The 26,540-nt window shown below is 42.4% G+C and overlaps 1 protein-coding gene across 3 annotated transcripts in view; it reads right to left on the bottom strand.

Annotated features, from left to right (window-relative positions):
- Nucleotides 1–26,540, bottom strand: part of ZZEF1 (zinc finger ZZ-type and EF-hand domain containing 1) — a 108,091-nt gene that overhangs the window by 14,973 nt on the left and 66,578 nt on the right. For 2 of the 3 annotated variants that reach the window (XR_008529345.1, XM_054575862.1), the window contains exons 36-49: nucleotides 25,862–26,124; nucleotides 24,706–24,875; nucleotides 17,011–17,161; nucleotides 15,666–15,805; nucleotides 15,083–15,363; nucleotides 14,199–14,373; nucleotides 13,510–13,642; nucleotides 8,927–9,123; nucleotides 7,282–7,401; nucleotides 5,834–6,025; nucleotides 4,870–4,970; nucleotides 3,413–3,548; nucleotides 2,955–3,314; nucleotides 1,004–1,147 (exon numbers count right to left, since the gene is read on the bottom strand). Coding sequence is in view for 2 of the 3 variants with exons in the window: in XM_054575862.1 (XP_054431837.1) it covers nucleotides 1,004–1,147; nucleotides 2,955–3,314; nucleotides 3,413–3,548; nucleotides 4,870–4,970; nucleotides 5,834–6,025; nucleotides 7,282–7,401; nucleotides 8,927–9,123; nucleotides 13,510–13,642; nucleotides 14,199–14,373; nucleotides 15,083–15,363; nucleotides 15,666–15,805; nucleotides 17,011–17,161; nucleotides 24,706–24,875; nucleotides 25,862–26,124 (2,563 nt within the window). In the remaining variant the exon portion in view is untranslated. The remainder of the gene's footprint in view (nucleotides 1–1,003; nucleotides 1,148–2,954; nucleotides 3,315–3,412; nucleotides 3,549–4,869; nucleotides 4,971–5,833; nucleotides 6,026–7,281; nucleotides 7,402–8,926; nucleotides 9,124–13,509; nucleotides 13,643–14,198; nucleotides 14,374–15,082; nucleotides 15,364–15,665; nucleotides 15,806–17,010; nucleotides 17,162–24,705; nucleotides 24,876–25,861; nucleotides 26,125–26,540) is intronic. The other variant, XM_054575863.1, reaches the window with a different exon arrangement.

The raw sequence follows: 26,540 nt of genomic DNA, 5'->3' as shown, positions 1-26,540 counted from the left end.
GGCAGGAAGGGAAGTGAAAGCCTCGTGTGTTAAAATAAGGCATTTAGACTTTGGAGGGCAGGAGGAGCTCTGGAAAGGTTGTAAGCAGGAGAAATCCTTAGGTTTGTGCTGTGCGAGGATCTCTGACAGCTGGTGTGAAGCAAGGGCTGGGGCAAGGCCAGCAGTGAACTGTGAGGAAGCCAGAGAAGGGGAAGAGAGTCGGGTGCTGAGGAGAAGGCGGTCCCCTTGGAGGCAGGACTTGGTAGCTCCTTAGATGTGCCTTCAGGGGACTGGACCCAGGAACACAGGGAGAGAAGGGGCTTTGAAGGAAGAGAGTGGGGAGTTTCTGCAAAACAAAAGTTCAGCTGAGCAATAACAAAGTTCTATTGAAATACACGACTTTCTCTGTCATCCACCTCTCCTGCTACAGGGAGCTGGTCCGTTAGAAGGGTATGCCTGGCCAGCTCCAACATTTTGAAAAGGGCGAAAGAAATGCACATGGTATTATTAAGTCAGTGAGAATAACAGGCTATCCCACACCTGCCTCATCCAAACTCCTACCTCTCCCTGTCCAGGTATAAAGTTAAGGATGGAACAGATGAGGCTTTTCAGTTCTGAGTCATTAAACAAAGGGGTGGGAGTCTCCAAGGTGTGGCCAGGTCATCAGGAGGTACATAAAATGAGGGTTGAACGCAGAGCCGCAAGCAGACTCACTGCTAGAAGGCACAAGGATCCCCTCCAAGGAGCTTGCTGCAGGAAGAGTAAACTCTCCTCCAAGGCCAGGTGGCCTCGTGTTATCTATTAAAACAAGGTCAGGAGGACAGAAGACTTGATGGTACAGAATCTCAGGCTTCAGGGAGGCAGGCTGCAGCTCAGACTAAGGAAGCACTTTCTTGGCCAGGGCTGTCGGGAGGGGAAAGAGCTGCTGTGGGAGCTGAGGCGATCCTTGCAGCTCAGCAGTCCTGCAGGTCCTGCCAGCTTCATGCCCGGAGGCTAGGCGGGCCTGCTCAACCCTGGGTCATACCTCAAAGTTGGTGTTGTTGTTGTATGGGTGTTTCGACTCTCTCACTTGCACCTCCATTCCTGGCTCTTCCATGAACTGGCAGGCAGCCAGGGCCATGGTGCCCAGCATGTTCTCTTGGCAGCCCTGGAGTACCTTCTGCAGGATCTGGTAAGACACAAGGCAGGGAATGTCAAGGCCAGCCAGTGGCAGAGCCTTGGAGCTGCCCCATCAGGAAGGAGGGAGAGTCTATTTCAACCCAGGGCTCATCCAAAGGGACTGGCGTCATCCTGGACTCTGACTCCACCCCATCAAGCTGCCCCACCAGCTAACTCTCACTGGAAGGGGCTCGTGCTGTAAATCAGGACACGGCAGTGCTTTCAGAGCAATACCACTTGAAGGAGGTCTGAAAGAACCAACAGAACCAATCAGAGATGGCCCTGGCCCTGAAGAGGCCTGAACCTAGCAGAGGGATGGACATGCAGAGAAACAATTACAGCAAGATGGCACACAGGCGCAGAGTGAGGTGCAGAATTAGCAGCTCGGTGGGGCAAGAATGGGGGAAGGACACGTTCAAGACAGGGACTAGAAGGGGCAAAATTTCTCCCTTTTATGACTTCCACATGAGAAATATGGCTATAGAAAACATGCCAGCAACTCCAAGGCTGTGAGGCTTGGAAAGGATCTAGGGGACTTAGAAATGGGTGGTATTCTGACATAGGCAAATTAGGGATTACAGGATAAATTCACCCCCCTCATGTACTGCATATGTGTGTGAGAGGGAGGCGAGGGTAGCAAGGCCATAGGACAGAGATGAATAAGAAGGTAGCAAGTGTGACTCAAGATGTTTGCACACGGGAACTGAGAAGGTAGTGATAAAACTTCCTAGCTCAGTGTAAGACAGTGCCTGGGGCTCCTGAGTTCTAGGCCACTTTCTGCTTTGTGGATCCTTCAGTTCTACATGGCAGGAGGGTAGGAGATGCTCCTAGGCCTGTGAAGGACTGCTAACACAGCACTACTTTAATAGACCAAGTGAAGATTTGATTTAAAAAGAAAACAAAAAAAATGGCCTCCACCTGTCAAAATGGATCCTTAAAATGAGAGCACTGGACTCAGGAGAATGCACAGGCCCTGGTGAGCCCCACACCTGCCACCCAGAAGCTGGAAGCCTTGGAGAAGCCTCCCATTTTCATGTCTTCACCTCTGGGTCATAAGGTAACACAGGGGTAAGTGCTGGCAGAGTGTCTGACCTGGGGTAGACCATTCTAGAAATGATGGTTGAAAAGAGAAGACACAAATTGTCCTGGAAGGCATCCTGTAGTATGGGAACAGGCTATCAGTGTGGTAATGAACCCTGTCCCCTGGGCTTCACACTAAGTGAGATGTTAGGGGACACAGTAAGAGACAGGTTAACAAAGAGGTCAGACTTGTAGCCTTGACTGGTGTGGCTCAGTAGATTGGGGTGTTGTTCTGCAAGCCAAAAGGTCGCTGGTTTGATTCCTGGTTAGGGCATACACCTGGGTTGCGGACCAGGTTCCCAGTTCGGGGCATGCAAGAGGCAGCCTATTGAGGTTTCTCTCACACATTGATGTTTCCCTCTTTCTCTCTCCCTTCCCCTCTCTAAAAATAAATAAATAAAAATCTTTAAAAAAAAAAAAAGAAAGTTAGACTTGTAAGTGTGAAAACAAAAAGGGAAACTGCAAAAACACGTTTCATGGGCATTACTCCAAACACTGAACACCAAGTCTGTTCTAGGCTATGAGCTTAGCTCTAGACCAGTACTTGGGAGAGTCCAACAGTGACCTCCCCGGCCTGAGTTGCATTCACACCTGTCAGGGAGTTCTACGGCCACAAAGGGAAGCTCACTCCAGGAAATCACTTGCTAGGGGAGGCCTGTTCAAACACTTGGGGTCAGGGGTGGGGAGAGCATAGAGGAGTGAGTAGGGTTAGCGCCCAGCTTGGCCTACTTACGTACCTTTTCCCACCGATGTTTTTCTTCCAGCTGCATGAACATATCAAAAATGTAGGTCATATGGGCAGGGCCACTTAGCTCCAGGATGTCCTCACTCACTGGCACGTGCCCAGGCCATTCAGCGAGCAAAGATGCGAGCACGTGGCGAGCATACAGGATGGCTGTGGCCTCATTGACCCGGAAAAGGTAGTCCCGAACTGCCCTCTTGCTCTTGCAGTTCAGCTCCTTGTGCAGGAGGGCGGCGCTCTTGCTACGCCGCTGCTTGGCATAGCTCTGCTGCAGTTCACTCTCTGTACTGGAGATCAGCTTCTGGGTCACGGGGTTTGATTCAGGAGTGGCCTTGTCGCAGTGTGTGGGCCGGGACTGCAAACCCAAAGACCACCATTACAGAGCCTGCCTTCTCACAACTGGGGGTGGGAGTCAGGGACAGGCATGGTATTTCCAAGGCGGAGGCAACATACCAAGCACGGTAAGATAATCATGTCCGTATCCACGGCTTTGGCACTCTGCTCATCCAGTCTCAGACTCCTACTGGGCTGCCACTTCTGAGCCAGGTTCCGAATCCTTTCGTCCGTGGTGAGCTCATCGCCATCAAACCTGAAGAGAAGGAGCGCAAAGTTGGGTATGTATGTTATAGCAAGGCAAGAGTTTAGCCTGCAGTGAAACTTGTTAGAAATGTTGATCAGAATTATTTTCCTGTTACTTTGCAATTACATTATTACTTTCCATTATTTTGCGAATTAGATTCACAGTGTTCATTTATCCATGCATGCAGATGTGCACGTATGCCTTGTGGCAGAGAAGGCCAATTGTCCCTCAGGACCCATCCTGCCTTTCTTCTTGAACAAAGCTCCCTGAAATTTTAGCAAGATACAGAATCATCGAGCTAGAGACATGGACCCCAGCCCCCTTGAGGCTAGATGTAGCAATGCAGCTGGGTTCCTACCAGCAGGAGGCCAGTGAAGTAATGTGTGCCACCTCCCAAGCCCACCCTCGGTCAACTGCACCAAGGATGCGCTCCTTTTTCTACCTTCCCTGCTTCCTCTGGGCTGCAGCAGAGAGGTGGTGTGGCTCAGCCAACTTTGACTCCACAGATGAAAACAAAGGGTCAGAATGTGGAGCAAAGCTGCCCACTCACCCTGGACTGCTGCCAACCTCCGAACTGTCTGTGAGAGGAAAAACAAATCCTATCCTCCTTGACCCATGATACTTCAGTGTTTCTTAGTGACAGCAGCTAAGGTTATGCCCTAACTGATGTAACCCTGCTTCATCTCACAAAAGATTTGAGGCAAGGATTAGAAAGACATACAGAAAAACAAAAATATGAAATAAAAAATAAAAAATATTAAATTGGATATAAATTAGAATACGAAGTCGAACTAGGATATGGGGACAGAGGAGAAGATTAGTTGCAGATAGGTAAAGTTCTATACAAATTTAAGTGCTGGGCCTAAGAACTAACTCTGAACTTCCTGTCCAAGAGGAAGGAAATATTATTAATTTTATAATGATTCTTGAAGAAAACACATGAACATAATATGTAGTGGTGAAAAAATAAACAAACAAGGAAACACTTCTGACCAGAAAGTCCCGCTCTGCACTGTTTGCTCCCTGGACGACACACGAGAGAGACCTTGGGGTCTGTCTCCATTTCTGCACCCGTAATGAGTTTACTGTAAGAGGCAGGCTGCAAATGTAAAGTTTTTCTGAAGGAACATACAACACGATTCAAGATGATGCATGCGATGTAGCACAGTCAGCTTTCACATCACATTGTGAAGAACCAAAAACGAGCTCCACAACCTGCTTCTTGGCCTATCAGGAGTTTTTCTCCAGATTTTATTGGCAGGAGGTCAGTGTAGTCCTACCCTCGTGTCCTCACACTCACTGCACTTCAGCTGCATCTCAACTCCCTTACCTCTTCTGAACCTCCAGGAAGAACGAATCAGTCCTCTTCATCTGCAGTTCGTATATGGCCCGGAGAATGTGCAGAGGGGCATTGAGGGCATCGTGAGCCATCTGAAGGCCATGGGGAGGAAGTAGGAGAATGACAATTTAATGTGTTTTAACACGTTATTGATAATCTCAACTCAAAAGCAATAAAACAATTATTTTCTAAAGTTTCTACAGGTTATAATTTAGGAACATCATATGGGTACTTAAAGCATTAAAACTACAGGCCCTAAAATATGGGTTATAAAATCAGCATTACTATTATAAATTCAAAGGAAAATATAAAACACAGAAACATCAAAAGAAATATTTTATCAATAGAATGCAATGCTAATAGTCAATAATTATACACCACACTGTATTCATTGCTAGCTTCTCTATAGCTGCCTCACAGTCAAGTTTGACAACTGGCACATACATCTAAGCATACTGTATTTTCTTTTGATTTTTAAAAAGCTGTACTTGGATTTCTGACATCCATCCCACACTCTGTTTACTCTTCATCTAGTTAGACCCTTGAGCTCAAGCTCTCTCCCATTTTCACATCATTCTGAGAAAGAGTGGATTACCCAGGGAAAATAAGACAGCATGTCTGAGAAACGAGGAGGATGAACTATCATTTGGGGGTTTATGGATGGGCCTGGAAATTACGTACACAAATTTACATGTATATTTGAATATGTATTTTATAGGAAAAACGATGTAAAGCTTTTGGGTCCATGAACCAAAAAAGTTAAGAACTACTGTTGTGAGGGCCTTCCCATTCTTCTGGGCCCTTGCAGTACAATACAGATAGGGTCTTCACGGGGTGAATTCTCAGGACTGCAAGACCGAAGCATTTTCATGTGGAGGCTAAGACACAATACAAGCCAAAGAGAATCCATTCCTTAAAGTCCTTTCTCCATCCACATGATGACCTAAGGACATACCAAGAAACATATTCTGGTGGGCTCATCCAGGCTTTCGAGAGGGTCTAGCTTTTTCTGCTCTGTCTCACTTGGGCTGCTGGCTGCCTGTTCCACCTCCTCCTCTTGGTCCCCTCGCTCATCTGGCTCCAGGTCTCCGTGCTCGGCCAAAGTGTTGATCTCTTTTTTTGAAGAGTACAGCATGATGGACAAAATCTACACAGAAAGAAAATTAGGCAGGGCAGGAAAGTGAGGGCTTAAGTGAGTGAGAAGACTATACAGATTCTTAACCCTCAACGGGGAGGAAATATTTGACCTAACTTTTAAAAATATGTCAGATTCACATAAAAAAAGTAAAATTAGTGAAGTAACATGAAAACATGTTCAAATGCATATGATATGTGAAGGTGGATTATTATTTACAAAAAGAGCTATAAAAACATTCATAGTTCCTGACCCAGTAAAATATGTAAAAAGTTATATTTATGATATGGTCAATGCAGCATTACTAATGGCAAAAAACTAAAGACCACCCTTACATATCATGAGCAGCCATTAAAAACAGCAGTTATGAACACTAGCAACCTAGGAAAATGGCCAACATATAATCTCAATTTATTTGAATACCATGCTCATTATATAATCTCAATCAATCAATCAATCTATCACAGATACAGAGAAAAAAAAGAATAAGGAAATACACAAAATACTAATGGTAGCTGTTTTGGGGGTAAAGTTTAGTGTTTTTCTTTCTTTTCTATCTTTCAAATCTTCTGCAATGGGATTCTACTATTTGAATAATAAACAAGATTTAATTTAAAATATTTCCTGAGAACAAGAGCTCAAATGCTCCCCAGGTTATCCATTAATATGTTACAGCGCATTTTCCTAAAACCTAGCTAAAGCCTCTGTGGCAACCGCAAGCTGTTTCTCTAAGTTCAGGCCCCTGTGGCACTAAGAAAGGCCGGCCAACCACCCTCCACACAGTAGCAGCCCTTCCCGGACCTGAAGCTGGTACTTGGTGCAGAAACTCCACAGGGAACCAAAGTAATTCTATTAAGAACAATCTAAAGCCTACAGGGAATAGTAATAAAATGGGAATTATCAACTAACATCCTACAAAAATATACAAAAGTGAGGACAAATTTAGAAACTGATCTTAGCTCAAAGGAACTTTAAAGGGAAATAATTACTCAAGGGAACACTTTATTATCATGATACAATGTTTCCATATAAAATACTTCTCTTCCAATGTTCTTGGAACAAACATCAAATTCATTTTCCCTGACAGGAGAGGACAGGTGTCATATCCCTATTTCCAAAAGGGAAGACAAATACAAAACGCAGTTTTAACAACTGCGCAGAATGGGAGTGCACCGGGAAGCAGCAGCTGTAACTAACTGATGGTTCTAACTGCTATGCCAGTAAATCTGCACCAGTCAGCAGCAGGAGGAGCTCCCTTCATCCCTTACTTCCAGGTCCCGGAGGAGCCAAGTTTTACTGAAGCCTGTCCCTTTGCTGCACTTTTTCACCAGCAGCTTCAGCAGATCAGTCTGAAAGAAGGTAGCGTGCGTCTCTTCAAAATCATGAGCCTGCCAAACAGAAAAAGAATGATTTGCAACTGCCTCAGAACGAGGAAGAGAAGGGTCACTAGGGGGATGCAAGACTCCTTTAGAGCCTAGTCTCAACTGGTGGCCAAAGTTCACCCTTAAGCGAAGAGTCAGCAGGAAGGATACAACTCTGAATCTTAGCCATAACCTATGTCTGTTCACTCACTCCCCAATTCATTCACTCAACAAATATTTCTGAAGCCTAGTACATTCTATATGCTAAGTCCTACGCTAAGAACAGAGGTTTTATGTCCCTCTCCTGCTTGCTATCTTCTGAAAAACTTCCCACTTCTCTTTAAACTAAAATCCAAGTTCCTAGTCACGGCTGCCAAGTCCTACAGGTTCCCAGCTGGCTTCTGTGTTCTCATCTGCCTCTTTGGCACTACCCTGAATCCCTAGAGGTGCTCTCTCTTCTCTGACAACTGGGTCTGTTCCTGGAGTTTGCTAATCTCCCAGCATGCAACGCTCTGCCCAGACTCCTTATCTATCACCTCAAATTTCACCTTCTCAGAAAGGCTTTTTCTGACTCATGACAGTTTTCCTTGCAGGCTCTTTCTTGTCTCTCTTATCATTTAGACTGTAAGCTCTGTGAGGTCTGGGACCTTCTCTCTGGCTTAAAACTACATACGCAGTTCCAGCTGGCACGTAGTACTCAACAATATTTACAGATTGCAGGATTCAAGGACAGAAATAGTCTCTGCCCTCAGGGAGTTTATTCTCTCTTACCTAATAGTGCAAACAATTAAAACCATACCAAATTGGGAAAAATGCCATGGTATCAACAAAGAGTGGATATATAGTGTCAATCCTAAAACTACAAATTCTCAGGGCTGGGCCAGAGCTGGTATGTTATCCCCCAGTCTCCTGTGATGCTTGAGTCTTTCTGTGGCTTCCTTGGAAGTGCTGCCAAAGTCGAGGAACTCACCAACGTTTCAAATCAAATCCTTCTTTTATGGCTAGTTCTGTTGGGAAGACCACCCTAAAGCGATCCCTTTCTTCCCACCCATGCCCCTCAGAGAGCAGAAGAACCATGTTTCCCGGAAGTCAAGGCTTCTCAGCTCCACACCAATTACTGCCCAGCTCTTTAACGTATCTGCTTCTTCCCACCCAACTGACAAACCTATTGCCCAAAGATCCCACAGGATGCTAGCTCCTTTATTCTTCCCTTCATCTTATCCTATGATTAACCAGAAGGAGCTGTGGTTCAAAGGAAAGGAAGTGAGAAAACATTCAGTCCATTTTTCTTCTCATCTTCCAAGCTTATGTGCCATGAGGCAATAGTACCTGGTTCCATAAAAATAGTATTGAAAAACCACAGAAAACCAACTATCAGGAAAATTCTATTCCTTCTTTAAAGTTACCCTTGTGCAAGGCCCCAATCATTTCTAAAAATAATCAAAACCCTATGGTTAACTTCAAAATCAGATAGCATTTCCTCCTAGTTAATGCCCAGCAGATGTTAAAGCACAGCTAGATTTAGCAGCTGATAGAAGCAGCTCACCATTACCTTTAGTGTTTTATATAATCCTTTGAGGGCCAGGGACAGTACCCAAGTTGCTTCCACTGCCTCAGGACAATGGCTGTCCATGCTGGTTTGCAGAAGGTGACTAGCAATGAAGGCGAAGTGCTGGGAATATTGGCTCAGCTGGGCCTGAGAGTCACTGCATTCCTGTCCTCCTTTCTGGGCCAGCTGGTAGTCCTTCACTGAAGGGTGATGTCAGGCAGCAAAAGAAGGCACCAAAAGTAGAGTTAATGCCTCCTGCAGCTAAGTTTCTTTCCCAGTAATGTGTCTTACTAAAACAAGAACTGCAGCCCCCAAAACACAAATCTCCTGGCTTCAAACTTAGCTGTTATGTTTAAGGCCAGCTCTTCACCAAGCAACTGAAAAAGGAAACTCATATTTCTACTACAGTACATAAACAAGTTTTCTCCAAAAGAAGAAAAAGGTTCTTAAAGGAAGTTCTTAAATATAGTACACATGAGAGACTTCCACTTTGAAGCAAGGCTGAGTAAGAGGAATCGAATTTACTCTCCTTAAACAACCAGAACACTGAAAATACATGAAACAATCATTTGCAGCTGTTGGGCAACAGGTAGTATAGTACTATGGTCCCTGAGAGAAGGGACATAAACCAGGTGAGCCCTCAGATGGCTCTGGCTATGTGGAGATTATTTCCAGGCTGCAGAGCAGCAGAGACCAGAAGTCGCAATGAACTCAGGAGACAGAGGTCAGTATTCAAGGATATCAAGGCAGCTAGAATTTATGAGGCAGAATATCACAGAGAAGGGAGATGGGGTCAGGGGGAGAGAAAGGAAAGGAGGGAGAGAGAGGGGAAAAGAAAAAGAGAGAATATGAATGGGACATCTCTCCAGATATCTACAGAGGGTTCCTCATGAGTATTTGGCTGAGAACTGATCTGCACAACTGTGAGAGGAAACTAGATAGATTGGAAACAACCTAATTCTAAAAAAGAACTACCAAAAAGGAATAAACAGAACAATTCTTGGAACTTATGCAGAACTGGAATATTTTGCCTTCCCAACAGTGAGAGTGGAAGTAACCTATTAGGGGGCAAAAAACGTATTTGGTGACATAATGGTCGAAATTTTTCCAAATTGATGAAAACTATAAATCCACAGAGCCAGGAGCTCAATAAATCCCCGAGCTGAAGAAACATGAAGAAAATCATGCCAAGGCACACTATAATCAAAATGCTAACAACCAGTGATTAAGAGAAAAATCTTAAAAGCAATCAGAGGAAAAAAAATAAACATTATGAAGAGTAACAGAATGACAGCATACTTTGTGGCAGAAACTATGTGAGTCGTAAGAAAATAGATCAATATCTTTAAAGTTTTCAAAGAAAAACTGAGCATAGCATGTTTTACTTACTAAAATCATCTTTCAAAGGCGAAGTCAAAATAAATATTTCTTTGATTTGGTAGGACAAACCAAAACAAAGAATTTTTAACAGCAGACTTTCACTACAAGAAATGTTAAGGGAAATTTATCACGACAAAGTAAAATAATACCAGATGGAAATCTGAACCTACACAAAGAAATGAGAGCACCAGGAATAGTCAACATGTGGCTAAACATGAAACACTGTTTTCTAATTTTTAAATCTTTTAAAAAATGTTTGATTTTTTAAAACAAAAATAATTAATGTATTGGTAGGTTTATGTCATCTAGAAGTAAAGTTCATGACAATAACACAAAAGGTGGGGGGACAGAAACATAAAATCTGTTTCTTCACTATGTGAAGTGGTATAATATTATTTGAAGACAGACTATGATGCGTTAACAGTGTATATTATAAACCTTAATGCAACCACTAAGAAATTATTTGAAAGTAAACTATTGTAAATCCTAGAGCAACCACTAAAAAATAAAGAGTTGTAGTTCACAAGCCAACAGTAGGGATAAAATGAAATTTAAAATCCAAAAGATGGCAGAAGATGAGGAAAAAAGGCACAGAGAACAGATGAGACAAATAATTTAAAAAGCAAGAAGGTAGTAGAGTTCAACTCAACCATCTTGATAACTTTGAATGTAAACAGTCTAAACACCTCAATTAAAAGGTGGGGATTCTCAGACTGAATTAAAAATGAAGACCACAGTATGTGCTGTCTACAAGAAACCCACTTTAACTGCAGGCACAAGCAAGTTAAAGTGAAAGGATGGAAAAGATATACCATGCAAATGTTAGTATTAAAAAAAAGCCAGAAAGGCTACATAAATATTAAAATAGGTTTCAAAACAAGACATACTATCAGAGACAAAAAGGGACATTTCATAATGAAATGAGAAACAGACATACACATAATTAGTTGGAAACCTCTACACATTCCTCTTTCAATAATTGTTAGAATAGACAGAAAATCAGTAAGAACACAGAAGACTGGAACAACACTATTAATGGACTTGATCTAAAGGTAATCTAAAAGACACCCTACCCACAACACAGTATATGCATTCTCTTCAAGTGCACATGGAATCTTATTCAAAACAGACCACATCTGGACTATAAAACAAATAATAATCTTAATAGGACTGAAATCATGTTCAATGTATATTTTCTGATCAAAAGGGAATTATACTTAAAGTCAGTAACAGAAAGATACTTGGAATATAACCCAAATACTTGAAAATTAACAACAAACTTTTAAATAATCCACAGAACAAAGAAAAAGATCATACAATAAACAGAAAATATTCTGACCTGAATGAAAAAGATAATATAACATATCAAAAATTATGGATATGGCTAAAGCTAGAGGGAATTCATAGCATTAAAGTGTTTCAATTAACAAAAAAGAAAGGGCTCAAATCAGTGATTTAGACTTTCAACTTAAGAAACTAGATGCCCTTGCTGGTGTGGCTCAGCGGATTGAGTGTCAGCCTGCAAACCCAAGGGGTTGCCAGTTCGATTCCGAGTCAGGGCATACGCCTGCGTTGCGGGCCAGGTCCCCAGTGGAGGGCGTTCAAGAGACAACTACATACTGATGTTTCTCTCCCTCTCTTTCTCTTTCCATTTCCCTCTCTCTAATAAATAAAATCTTTAAAAAACAAAACAAAACAAAAAGAAACTAGAAAAAGAGCAAATGAAACTCAAAGCAAGAAGAAATAAGGAATTAATGATAAAGATAGAAATCACTGAAATAGAAAACAAATAAATAATAGAGAAAAATCAATAGAACCAAAAGCTGGTTCTTTGACAAGATCAAACAAGTTGGTAAATCTCTGCCTAGACAGTTTAGGAAACAAAAAAAGAGGAGACACAAATTATCAAAATCAGGAATGAGGGAAAACAGGTTGAGAGGAATTAAAAACCTACATTTTATAACCTAAATTTATTCCCTAAATATATGAAGAGATATACCATGCTCAAGAGTCAAAGACTTAATATTGTTAAGATGTCAGTTCTGCCCAAATGGATCAACAGCGTCAATGCAATGTCAATTAAAACCCCAGCATATTCTTTAACAGAAACTGACATCTGATTCTAAAACTTACACAGAAAGGTGAAGGAACTGGAGTAGCTAAAGCAATTCTGAAAAAGCGTGCAAAGTTGGAAAACCTGACTTCAAGACTACAATAATCAAGATAATGTGGTTTTCAAGTAAGGACAGATGTATAGATTAATGGAACATAAAATTCATAAATAGACACACACATATACAGGTCAATTAATTTTCAACAAAGGTGCCAAGATAATTTAATGGAGAAAGAATAGTCTGTTTAACAAATGAATAACCGGATATTCATATACAGAGGAGGAGGCGAGGGAAGGGGGGAGGAATAGGAGGAGGGGGGCTGGAGAAGGGGGAGCACCAGCTCTGGCTGGTTAGCTCAGTTGGTTAGAGCGTCGTCCAAATATACCAAGGTTGTGGGTTCAATCCCCAGGCAGGGCACATACAAGAATCAACCAATGAATGCATAAATAAGTGGAAAAACAAATCAATGTTTCTTTCTCTCTCCCCCTTCCTCTCTCTCTAAAACAAACAAACACAAAAACCCTTCACGTTTACCTCATACCATACACAAAAATAGCACTGACAGTGCCTAATGCTGAAGCTGGGTAAGAAAGCAGATTATTATTTCAGCAGAACTGAGCATATAATGGTTAGAAACTCCAGGCTGTTTGGGATTTGGCAAATTAAGTCAAAGGCATTTATGATGTACTTTCACTGTTCTATTGATGAAACAAAATGGAAAGTGACATGAGTATCAATACAATTATTCAGTTATTTTATACTCATGTAGCCACCTGACTCTATAATGTTTAAATTACCCATTAGAAAACAAATGACACTGACAAATGGAAAAAGTAAATGTTCAGAATGTTAACATCTGACCAACCCCAAAACAGAGAGGATATATACAAAATAACATAATGCAAAGGGCCTTCAAATTTATCCCAATTATCATTATTTCTGAGATGAGAAAAAAGCAGCTCAGGGGGCTGTAACCTGCTTTTTAATGAAATCACATGCAGAGGCAAGAATCCGGTATTGTCATTGATTTTAGAGTATGCAGAGATTAGACAACTTTCTTCCACTTTTAGAAGAAATAATTATGCTTCGGACCTGTTTTCCTTTTCCGGGTTTTAACATCAACGATCACAGCCCTGTTTTTCTCAGTAAAGTGCTTCAAGATGATTACATTATGTGGCTCATTGGCATTATCCATATAAACACAGCGGGTCCCCACACACAGAACCTAGAACATGAAAGAGAAAACAACTCAATGCCACACAGAAACAGGAAAGAGAACTAAATTAGACCCAAGCCCAGACCCTTTGGCTTGTGTTCCCGACTTCAGCAAGCACTCAAAGACTGGATTCCTCTCTTCTCTAAGTCCAAAGCCTGACAGGCCTGGCACAGGATTGGTTTAAGAGCTTGCTGGATGAAGAAGCCTTGATTTCTTCCCCTTTGTCCCAACCAGCTGAGAGACATGAACATTAGAAGTGAGATCAGGATGAATGTCAAAGTGAAAAACAACTGTACTTTGAAGTTACTCTTCAACTGTACTACAGTTACTGTTAATATATTACAGTTACTATTATTCAAAGCCAACTACTGGCTACCAAAATGAATCAAATGACTAAATTGTTGAAAATGCAAATTAAACAAACCATCCCATAATCCTGAAAATATATCAATGTTATACAAGCAACGGATATAACTGAGGGGAAAAAAGTTCCAAAGATGCATGCTATAGACTTCGGTGCGCGTGATGAAGCGGAAGAGGCAGCTAGGCCTTCAGGGTGATGTACCTGGGGGAAGCCGACCAGCACGAGCAGGGTAAAGATGTTGGTGTGTTTCAGCTGGAAAGGCAACTGTTTGATGCAGTGGTCTGTGAAGGCGGCAATGACATCACGCCACAACGGGGCACTGTTGAGTGACCTCAGGATCTCTGCCATGGAGCATGCCCAGTCCAAACCTACCCGGCTGGAAGGCAAGAGCTCCATTAGGTGGTGGTGTGCAGGCTCCAAAGGCAACTCAGCAAAGCTCATGACACTCCAAGACAGATTCAGAAGCACACCAAAGAGCCATTCATTAATTAGTTTAAAAACTACCAGAATGATGCTTTTCAAATAATGGCAAATAGAAAAAAAATCAAGACCTTATATATTCAGTCTACAGCTACATTTTTAAAAAGCTCTAGAAAAAGTTACACATGTGTGTGAGACTACATTTGCGATTGAAAAGAAGCTTGTTAAAAAATATATTTTTTGTTCTGTTGTTATTTTTATTTCATTTTTTGTTGTTGGAAGGAAATATATTAAAAAAGCATCAGATGCATAAATATGGGATAGGCCAGGGTGATTTTAATTTTTCATTTCTGTTTTACAAATTTGGTACTGTGACTGTTGTTTTTATAATGAAAACAAATCTATTTTCTTCAACTCCAAAGCCTATACTTACTGCTCTCAAGAAAAAACAAACCAGCGAGCTGAAACAACAGTGCCTAGACTAGACAGCTGTTTGAAGTGGGTTTGAAGCTCAGTTTAATGTCTGTTGACAGCATTGTTAATAAAACTAATTCTATTCTCACATAAGATTCTCAGACAACAGAACTGAAGCACGCTGAAATTAATCACCAGACCACTGACTTAAAGAAAAGAACACCAAGGCGGAGCAGAGTTGGGGTAGCTACCTGTCCAAACACACAGCTCCCAGGCTAAACAGCAGGTGGGTGGTCTTCCAGCCATCTGGCACAGCAGAATTGTCCCCTGAAGCAAATAGGTTGTGTTTGGCTGAGAGGACCTTGATGACTGCGGCATCTACCTCTGATGGTAAGAGGCGGATGATTAACTGGCCAAGAAGACCCAGGGTGAGGTGGTAGGTTTCATTCAGGTGGCCTGCGTTTGAGATGACAACCTGAAACATGAGTGGGAGGACGTGCTCCAGGTCTATCAGGGGAACTGTGGGATCCTGCTGAGAGGAAGAAAAACACTGTTTAATACAAAATCCACGTAAAATCACCAATTAAAGATTGCATACCCTTCATGTACAATTTACAACTGTCCTAGTGCCAAAGGAATTATGCAATGTCTTTCATAACTGGCTGGTATAAAATCAATTGTAAAAAAATTCTAATTTCTAATTTCTAACTCTACCCTCAGGGATACACAGATGACTGCTATTAACAGCTGGTTTCAGTATATGATTTATGAAAATGTTTTTTCTCTGCATCACACCACCCCTCTTTTAAAAAGAAAATGTCATTTGTCTCTTACCGACTTCAAAGGAGGTAACATGGCTGCTAATAATCCCAAAATCCTCTTCTGGGAACATTCAGCAAACACTTGCTCAGGGCTTGGAGAAACTGCCTTTTCCTTGATGGGCTTCTGAGATGATGCTCCTGAATTTTCAGCATCTGAGTTGTAAAATACCAAACTTTCAGATTTTGCCAGCTTCTACATATGTACAGAGGCAAGTAAACCACTGCACTGTCCCTGTGCTGCTACAGAGCCAAGTAGAGACTTTAAAAGCCTGTTGCTGAACACATCCTGCTGAAGGAGGCCTAACCTAATCACCATATTAAAGTAGGGCCTGCACACCCATCTCTCTCCCATCCCCTCTGGAACTCCTTTTAACACACCCTGCCATTGCTATTTATAGTGTATTGCCCATCTTTCCGTCTTCTTTTTTTTAGTGATGTATCGCAAGCACCTAGGAACATTTTTGGAGCATGACAGGTATGCAATCAATACTCGATGAATGAATACAGTTGTATCTGAACCAGGATGCTGATCCTCAGTGGAATCAGGCCAGAGTGGACTTTTGTGCCTCTGTCACAGAGCGGCACTCGGGGAAGATCGGGCCTCCCCAGGCTGTCCTGAGGAGGAGGCTGAGTGAGGCCCTCAGCCCACAGCACCCCCATCTCCCAGCTCACCAACCTGCCTACAAGACAACTCTGACCTGGCCGCTGCTAACCCCAGGCAGGCACCTGAGGCCTTCCACAGCAGAGCACCTCTCCACTTTCACCTTCTAGTGCTCCACTCCAGCCCTACACACCTTCTAAGGAGCTTCTCCCCTGTATTTGTTGGGGGATTTTTTACTCTGGGGCCTTTGCTCATGTTGTTCTTTTTGCCCTGAATGCCCTTCCCCACAGCAGATCTGAGCACTTTCAGGGTCCCCTGCAGCCCTTCCTTTAAAGACGATGTGAATACAACCTGTTCTAGTTAGATACCAGTCACTGTTAACACCAGTCACACCTCTCTTCTGAACAGAATCTCATTCCACCTCAAATCAGTTACCTGCACCTTTGCCTTAAACCCTCCCGAACTAAGCTTCACGAGGATAGGAGCTATGTGTCTGCCTGTCAGACTTGGTCCCTGTTTCATCTCCAAGGTCTAACAAAGCTCATGGCACATAGAAAGCACTCAGTAAATTAGGGAGGAAAGCAGTTAAAGTGAAAAGATGACTTCCAAAGCATTATCAGTACCATCTGATACAGAACTAAGAATCCATGCACCCTTGGTTTGCCAGCCAATTTAAAATTATGCAACCAATAGTTTGGATGAATATGTGTGCATTTTAATATGAAGGAGGTCAAGGGAATGATCAGGGAGGCTTTACCTGAAAGTCCTGTAGGTGTGCTAGCATGTGCAGGTGATTCTAAAATTTGAATCTGACATGAAGGATCCTTCATTGATGACACACTTTCATCTGCTTTATTTCTCTGCTTACTATCCAAAGGTATGACTTCCTTATGAACATCACTCTTTCCCTAAAAACAAAACGGTAAGTGTAAAAGAACTGTTTCATTCATTCATTCATTCATTCATTCATTTATTTTTATTTTTAAAAGATTTTATTTATTCATTTCTAGGAAGAAGGGAAGGGAGCAAGAAAGAGAAGGAGAGAACTTTCAATTAGTTGTCTCTTGCATGGCCCCCACCAGGGACCTGGCCCACAACCCAGGCATGTGCCCTGAACCAGTGACCCTTTGGTTCACAAGCCAGCACTCAACCCACTGAGCCACACCAGCCAGAACAAGAACTGTTTCTTATTACAAAAGTTTACTCATTACTATTAATATGACTCTTAAAATCATTAACCAATCAGTCTTCACAGACTAAAATACTTCTGACTTGCATTAGAAAATGTCTTTCATTTCTACTAATAAACCTATAAGACATTAATCACCACATGACATCCCAAAAAACATCTTCCACATGTCCCTCAGTCAGAACCTGCAGTCACATTATCAGGGGCTCTAGAAAAATCTCTAAGACGGTCTATTCAGCTTTCAGAAGCCAAGTAAAATAAGTTCTTCTCTTGGGAAAAAGAAAAAAAACAAAGGTGTGAATTTCCTTCTAGCACACTAAACAGACTTACACTTTTGAGAATTCCATTTTGGCAAAGAGGCTTTATTAAAGGGGCCCTCACAGGAGGTGCAAGGGTATTCTGGCTGAGGAGTCTGGCGGTGAGCTGCTTCGATTGGCAGGGACACAGACCTCAGCCTAAATTTCTTCAGGAGTCACTCAGCCTCACCCCAAAACCACCTGTACTGTCTGGGCCCTAGGGTTGCTTTTCCCTGCTGGAAAGCCGGTTACCCAGGTGGTCTTCTGTGCGTGGTGAACACGCCCCAGCTCCAGTAAGCCTGGGAAGGCCAGGATGCCCTGAGTCCAAAGCTGTAGTTTTGTATAGGACCAGAGCCTCACAAGAAGATCCCTGACATCTCCCAGTGGCGGCTGCTTATCATCTCCTCTCTGGATTCTGTATCCCTAAACATCAATCAACCTTACTCTCAATCCTTTCCTAAGAAAAAAGTGGTTATATGATTGTCCTAAGAGGGGACCAAGACTAGGAGTGCCACCTGCCTTGTTAAAAATGTCCCCTCTGAAAAGACCTCTGTAGCAGGGATGGCCGCGTGGTTAAGGCGCTGGACTTGAAAAGACCGCCAACATCATACCCTCTGTACCATGAGACCCTTTGTGAAAACAATATACTGGCTAATCATTTTACTCTTGAACTTCTTCCCTGTTGTCACAGGACTCCCCAGGGCTACTGCAATTGCATATAAGTGACACCCAAGAGAGTCTCATTACTGGCCTCAGGCCCTCATAGATAAAAATCCCCTGAGCGATGTGTCTGGTATTGGTTGGTTTCTTGGTTGTTTAAAACAAAAAATATTTCTAGTCACGGGAGGGAGAGTGGGAGGGCGGAAAGAAAAGAGGGAAGATACCCTGAACAGGGCCTGGAATTGGCTAGAAACACGTGGGAGTTTCAAAACCAGTGATTTGTACTCAGGGCCCTAATGGAATGCAGTCCTCAGGGCCACCGTAGTGGGGATATTCAGGGTCTATTGTGGGGAAAGTACTGGAAACTGTAGCTTTCCTAATTTTTTAAGATTTTATTTATTTATTCATTTATTCATTCATTCATTCATTCATTTATTTATTTATTTATTAGAGAGATGGGAAGCGGGGCAGAAAGAAGGAGAGAAACATTGATGGGTTGCCTTTCATATATGCCCCAACTGGGGACCAAACCTGTAACCTAGGCTGAACCAGTGACCTTTTGCTTTGCAGAATGATGCCCAACCAACTGAGTCACATGAGTCAGGGCTGGATACCCTGGATGGACCCAGATGCTGATGGGAAGGGGTTCCAAAGGGTGGGCATACCTCAGGAAGAAAACAATGCCCTGGGAACTCCTTAGAAAAAGGCTGATTCCAGTCTCTAGGCAGGGAAAGGTTAAGAGAAGCCTGTAACATCTTTTTGTATCAAAAATTAAGGAAGTGCTCAATAATGGAGACATCAAAAGGACACAAAAACCAGCTGGAGGGAGATTCCATTGGCCACATATGGGAAAATTTGAACATCAGAATAAATAATGAAAAATAATAGATTTTAATCCATTGAGTAAAAAGAATTCACCAAATCCACTCTGATAGAAATAATGAATAAGCACATAAATGGGGAGCACAGTGCTCACAGGTAGCATGTATGATGCTGGGAGCTTACAAGAAGATACAATTATTCCTAGGCTCAAAGGTGAAAACTGCTGATTCGTCCAATCTCTGCTGATACTGTACTCCCTGCCCCGCCATAATTTGTAGGTAGCTGAAATGCTGCCTGGAGAAGGAGTTTTATGGTCAAAAATGTTGACACCTAAGAGACAGGCCTGAAGATGATGTTACCTGTCTCATGCTGGCTCTGGGGCTGAATGACGTTAATAGAATTTTCAAGGTTTTGCCAGCCCTCTTTGCATTTGTCTTCCTCTAAATGACAATGGGTTCCAGGGAGCTATAACCACCAAGTGGGGGATCCTGAACTAGTTAACATGGCAGAGACAGAGGAATGAAATACGAGCAGCTCCTGGGGCAAAAGCAGGGGCACTGACAGCATCAACGTCAGCTTTGGAGGTAGCACCACAGGCTATATACTGTCCTCTCTCACAAAACAATCTTTAATGTCACTATCACAGGTGATGCCTGGATCCAAAAGGCCTCTCTTCCACTAATATTAATATATGGAACTACTGTGTCTACTTGGTAAATAGTAAGTGCTTAGTGTGAATTAGTTGTTAAAGTAGCTTCAGATAACAAAATTACAACTAAACTATACAAGTGCCATCATTCAGTACTGTCAGAAATTGAGCTGAATGAAAGTCCTACAACTGCAGAATTAAAGAAAAAACCACATCGAGACTGGTAGGAAGAAGAAGAGGCAGAACGGGCTGGTCCCACACCCACATGAGACAGATAAAAATCACGAGGAATCTCTCAGGAGCAAGGGGTCCCAGCCCCACATCAGCCCCCCAGCCCAGGGTTCCAGTGACAGGAAGGTAAGTCTCCATAACTTTTGGCTATAAAAACCAGCTGGGCTGAGGCTATGGAAAACAGAAACTTCTAGAGTCCAAGGCAGTTCCTCTTAAAAGGCCTGCACAAAGACTTACTCAGACTCATTCACTCTGAGCTCCAGCACAGGGGCAGCAGACTGAAAGGCATCAGAGACATATGAGGAGGAGTTAGGGGACAGCCAGGCCTCCCCCTACAGAACCACAGAGCCAGCAGAAGGGCACCATGTCTGAGACTTCATCAACTTGGCTCACATTGTTTGTCCCGCCCTGGTGATTCCCTGAAGCCCTGCTGTACCCAACTTTTGGGCACAGCCAAGCTGTTTCCAGAGTCTTTTCCACATGAATGGCTTATCTTGGCCTATCCTTCAGATTTTCCTAAATTCTCTCAAATATGCAGTACCTGGCTTCTGTGAGCCCTGTATCTCTTGCTAAGTTGCCCTAGGCCAGGCATTAGCAGAAGCTGGCCATGGTTCACAGCTTGGCCTTGTCTCAGCACCTCCAAGCCCAGCAGAAATAGGAGCCATCTGCAGACCACTTTGTAGTTTACGCCATGTGACCCTGGACAGAACATAGGCAGTGGCTGACCTTGCAGGTACCAATAGCAATCAAGGCTCAACTATCACAGGAGGATGTAGACAGCACACACAGTGGGCGTACCTTGAATATCCAGCTTGGGTGATAGTGGCCACAGGACCCTACAGGACACCTACTACATTAGACCACTTTACCAATACCAGGAGATGTAGCAGCGCTACCCAATACATAGAAACAAACACGGAGGGGGGGCCGCCAAAATTAGAATACAAAGAAACATGGCCCAAATGAAAGAACAGAACAAAACTCCAGAAAAAGAACTAAACAAAAAGGAGATGAGCAATCTACTAGATGCAGAGCTCAAAAAACTGGTTATAAGGACTCAGTGAACTTAGTGAAAACCTCAACAGCATAAAAAAGATCCAATCAGAAATGAAGTATATACTAATTGAAATAAAGAACAATTTACAGGGAATCAACAGTAGAGTGGATGAGAATCAAATCAGTAATTTGGAAAAGAAGGAAGGAAAAAACAACCAATCAGCTTCCGGCCAAGATGGAGGCATAGGTAAATACGTTTTGCTTCCTTGCACAACCAAAAGAAGGGAAACACCCAATTTAAAAACAAAAAAACCCCGAGAACTACCAGAAAGTTGAACTGTATGGAAGCCTGTCAACCAAGGAGTTAAAAAACATTCATCCAGACTAGAAGGGGGAGCAGAGACGGGCAGCAGGGGTGGAAAGGACATGCAGCAAGGTGGCAGCTGGTGGACCGGGTGGGCAAAGCAGCAGCTGGTGGACTGGGTGGTCCCACATTTGTGTGTGGATAAACCAGGAAGAACAACTGGGAGTGAGACAGACCACACAACCCAGGGTTCCAGAGCCAGGAAAAGAAAGTTTCAAAACCTCTGGCTGTAAAAACCTGGGGGATGTGGTGGCAGGAGAAACTGACAGTCTCACAGGAGAGTCTGCTGGAGGGGCCCAAGGGGTCCTAGAATGTACACAAGCCCACTCACCTGGTAATCAGCACCATAAGGGTGCAATTCACTTGTGGGAAGGAGAGGAAGTGACTGAAAGTGGGGTGAGAGCCAAGCAAGAGGCACTGTTCTCTCTCTGACCCCCTCCCCACATACGGTGCCACAGCACAGCAAAGTGGGTTGCCCTGCCCTGGCCTGGTGAATGCCTAAGGCTCCACCCCTCACTTACAATGTAACAGGTGCACCAAGACAAAGAAATATGGCCCAAATGAAAGAATAGATCAAAATTCCAGAGAAAGAACTAAGCAAGAGACAGTCAGCCTATCAGATGCAGAGTTCAAAACACATAATCAGGATGCTCACAGAAATGACTGAATTTGGATGCAAAATAAAGGAGGAAGTGAAGGCTATACAAAGTGAGATAAAGAAAAATATACAGGGAACCAACAGCAAAGGGAAGAAAATTGGGACTCAGATCAACAATTTAGAACAAAAGGAATAAAAACATTCAATCAGAACAGAATTAAGAAACAAGAATTCAAAAAAAAGAGGAGAGGTTTAGGAACTTCCAGAACAACTTTAAACGTTCCAACACCCGAATCATGAGGGTGCCAGAAGGAGAAAAGGGAGAGCAAGACATTAAAAACTTACTTGAAAAAATAATAAAGGAAAACTTCTTCAGTCTGGTGAAGGAAATAGACATACATGTCCAGGAAGTTCACAGAGTCCCAAAGAAGTTGGACCCAAAGAGGAACACACCAAGACACATCATAATTAAAATTACCCAAGATTAAAGATAAGGAGAGAATCTTAAAAGCTGCAAGAGAAAAAGAAGTTATGTACAAAGGAGTTCCTATAAGACTATCAGCGATTTCTCAAAACAAAATCTTACAGGCAAGAAGGGGCTGGAAAGAAGTATTCAAAGTCATGAAAAGCAAGGACCTACATCCAAGATTACTCTATCCAGCAAAACTATCATTTAGAATGGAAGGGCAGATAAAGTGCTTCCCAGATAAGGTGAAGTTAAAGGAGTTCATCATCACCAAGTCCACATTATATGAAATGTTAGAGGGACTTATCTAAGAAAAAGAAGATCAAAATTCTGACCAGTAAAAGGCAACAAACTCACAGCTATCAACAACTTGACTTAAAACAAAAACAAAAACAAACTAAGCAAACAACTACAACAGGAAAAGAATCATAGAAACGGAGATCATATGGAGGGTTATCAATGGGGAGTGGGAGTGGGGGAGAATGGGGGCAAAGGTACAGGGAATAAGAGGCATAATTGGTAGGTACAAAATAGACAGGGGGATGTTAAGAATAGTATAGCAAATGGAGAAGCAAAAGAACTTTATATGTATGACCCGTGGGTGTGAACTGAGGGGTTGGGGGGAATGCTGGAGGGAGGGGGTTGCAGGACAGAGGGGGATAAAGAGGAGAAAAAAATGGGACAACTGTAATAGTATAATCAATAAAATATACTTAAGAAACACCAACCAATCAGAACAGCAAAAAGAAAAAAGAATCCAAAAAAATGAAGATAGCGTAAGGAGCGTCTGGGACCATTTCAAGCACACTAACATTTGTATCCATGGGGTGCCAGAAGGAAAAGAGAGAGAGCAAGAAATTGGAAACCTATTTGAAAAAATGGCGACAAAAAAACTTCCCTAACTTGGCAAAATACATAGACATACAAGTCCAGGAAGCTCAGTGAGTCCCAAACAAGTTGAACCGAATGAGCAGAGCATTCGGTTCAACTTGCCCACAGCAAGACACATCATAATTAAAATGCCAAAGGTTAAATACAAAGAGAGACTCTTAAAAGTAGCAAGAGAAAAGCAGTTAGTTACCTACAAGGGTGCTCCCATAAGACTGATAGCTGATTTCACAAAAGAAACGTCGCAGGCTAGAAGGGATTGGCAAGAAATATTCAGAGTGATTAAAAGCAAGGACCTTCAACCAAGGTTAGTCGACCCAGAAAAGCTATTACTTAGAATCAAAGGACAGAAAAACAGCTTCCCAGGCAAGAAAAAGCTAAAAGAGTTCATCACCACCAAACCAGTATTATGCGAATGTGAAAGGGTCTTCTTTAAGAAGAAAAACAAGATCAGAATTTTGAACAATAAAATGACAATACACATCTATCAACAATTGAATCTACAAAAACAAAATAAACAAATAGGGGGGAAAATAGAGACAAATGTACTTGAACAACAACAATAAAAAAAAATTTAAAAATACAAGCAGAACAGAAAGAGAAGCATATATACAGATAACAGTTTTATGCTTGCCAGATGGGAGGGGGTTCAGGGGACGTGGATAAAACAGGTGAAGGGATTAAGAAGTACAAATTAGTAGTTATGGAATAGGCATGGGGGTGAAAAGTACAGCATAGGGAATAGAGTAGCCAAAGGACATATATGCATAACCCATGGACATGCACAATGGTGTGGGACTGTCTGAGGGAGTTGGAGGGGTTGCTGGGTGGAGGGGGTCAAAAGGGAAAAAATTGGGACAACTGTAATAGCATAAATAATAAACTATCACTAAAAAAAATAGGTTCATAAATGTAGTGTTCACCATGGGCCAGGAACTAATTTCTCTAGTACATAATCTTGTTCAATCCTTATAAAAAATCACCAGGAGGCAAGTAACAGGAATAGTTAGCACTGATAATGGAACTACTTGAACACTGTTTTAAGCATTTTGCATACATTAATTCAACGTGTGTAATGTAATATAAGTCCTCACAACAACCCTATGGAATAGTATTATCACCCTGTTTTACAGATAAGAAAAATGAAGCAAAGACACTGTGGTAATGTGCCCAAGGTCTGACAGAGCAGAGAGCTGAACTCAGGCTACCTGGGTCAAGTCTGTGCCCTTAACCTCTCTGCTCTGCTCCCCCATGTGAATGGCTCTGTCTGAGTAGTAAAGAATTATCACTTACATTGCAGTGCACAAAAGCACCCACATCTGACAGCTCCTCAGCACCCTGGGGAGCTTTCTTCTCTAGCTGCTCCTCTGACATCCGGGTGGGCAGAGTGATTGGTGGGGCCTGGTTTTCTGGAGTAGAGTTAGCATCTGGCAATACACCAAGAAGAGCTAGAGCTTTAAGACCTGCATGGGAAACAAACGAAAGAAGGTTAAAAGTTTTATAAAAAGGGTGATTTCCTGCAAATGTCATATATCACTTTGCTACTTTATGGAAAAAATGACTGGATTCTCTACAAATCAAGCCAAAGAGTACTCAATACAAAATCTCCCTGGCTATCAAATCTATTCGGCTCCTGATTTCAGACACCAAAAGTTTGGATAACAAAGGACACTTACACTTTATTAAGAACAGAAGGTAAAAGATACAATAGGACTGTCTATTTAGAAAATCATAAACATTAACATTTTATAGTAGCCCCACACAACCAGATTTCTAAATTCCCACTGGCAAATAGATACCAAAATAGCTCTGAAACACTGATACTGCCCATCTGCTACCTATTACAGGTCTGATTTCCTCAATGTTTACTAGCATGGGGAGTCCATTATTCTGAAAGGAATTTATTTATTTCGTAATTTTTTTATTGTTCAAATATATTTGTCTCCATTTTCCCGCCACCACTCTCAGAAGTTAAACATTCATGTTATTTTTCCCTTAGCACCCCTCACTAAAGACAAAATCATTTAGATATTCTATTAGTCAAACTATTTTAGTTATAAATAGCTCTCATCTAGAATATAGTTTAAAATACAGTTGTGTGGAAGTAGATTTGTACTCCAGGTTAAAAAAAAAAGGCTGAATTCCTTTGGCAAAGTTAAGTCTGATAGATTCAAATACTAAGTACATTATCCACAGACACCAAGACTCTTAATTATTAATTTATTTTACATCTTCATGTAAATATTTTAGAGAAACTAAATGCTACTTTGATGTCAACATTTCTCTCAAATGCATTTGGGAATTAAAGTTCCGTGCTAGGCTGAGCATCTCTTGTGGAGAACAGGATCTTGGAGCCTCTAAACTGAGCATAGCGTTTCACCTCGGCTGGGACTTTTCCTTCCCAAGCGGCTGAGGGTTGGTCTGGCTTGTGTACATGTGGAACGATTACCTTTTCCCTGGTGAGCCTTCATGAGGCAGTCCCCGACAAGCTGCAGGCACTGGCTCCGCAGGGTGATGGCGCTGCTGCGGGCCTGCGGATCTAGCTTTTCACCATCCACTTCCTCTGCACTGGCCAGGTGGGCACTATAGAGAGCCAGGGCGGCGAAGAGCAGCCAGGCATAGTTGTGGATGTAGGGCTGGATGAGCCTCTGTCGGTCGCTGATCCGGATAGTCACCATCGGGTGGGCCGTGATACTGTGGGTAGGCAAATGGCTGCAAAGACATTTTTAAGGCCTTACACACCTTTGTGAGCCTCCAAAAGGGAGAACAGGGCCCCAGCAGAGCACATGCATGGTCACAACTGAACAGTCATTACCTCAAAGGCTACAGTTATTGAAAATTGAAAGATAGGTAGGGGTCCTCACCCAGAAAAATTAACAAACACAAACACTGTACATATCATTTCAGGATTTCACAAGCCCTAGAGCCTGTCTATGAAAACTGGAAAAGGTAAGAATTCCTTATTCAGAAATTTTCAGGGTGTGATTGTAACATTTCGGTAATATGAGAAAATGCCCCTAGTTTTTAAAGATAGATATAAAGCATGTAGAAAAGAAATTATTTAAGGTCTGTAATTTGCTTGAAAATACTTTAACAAAGAAAAAAAAGGGAGGATTAGGTTAAGTACA

The sequence above is a fragment of the Pteronotus mesoamericanus genome, unplaced genomic scaffold, assembly GCF_021234165.1.
Source record: "Pteronotus mesoamericanus isolate MK-2021 breed Mesoamerican mustached bat unplaced genomic scaffold, CSHL_Meso_final contig_317, whole genome shotgun sequence".
Classification (NCBI taxonomy): domain Eukaryota; kingdom Metazoa; phylum Chordata; class Mammalia; order Chiroptera; family Mormoopidae; genus Pteronotus; species Pteronotus mesoamericanus.
Note: the sequence above shows the minus strand (reverse complement) of the source record. Positions and strands in the feature narration are given on the sequence as shown.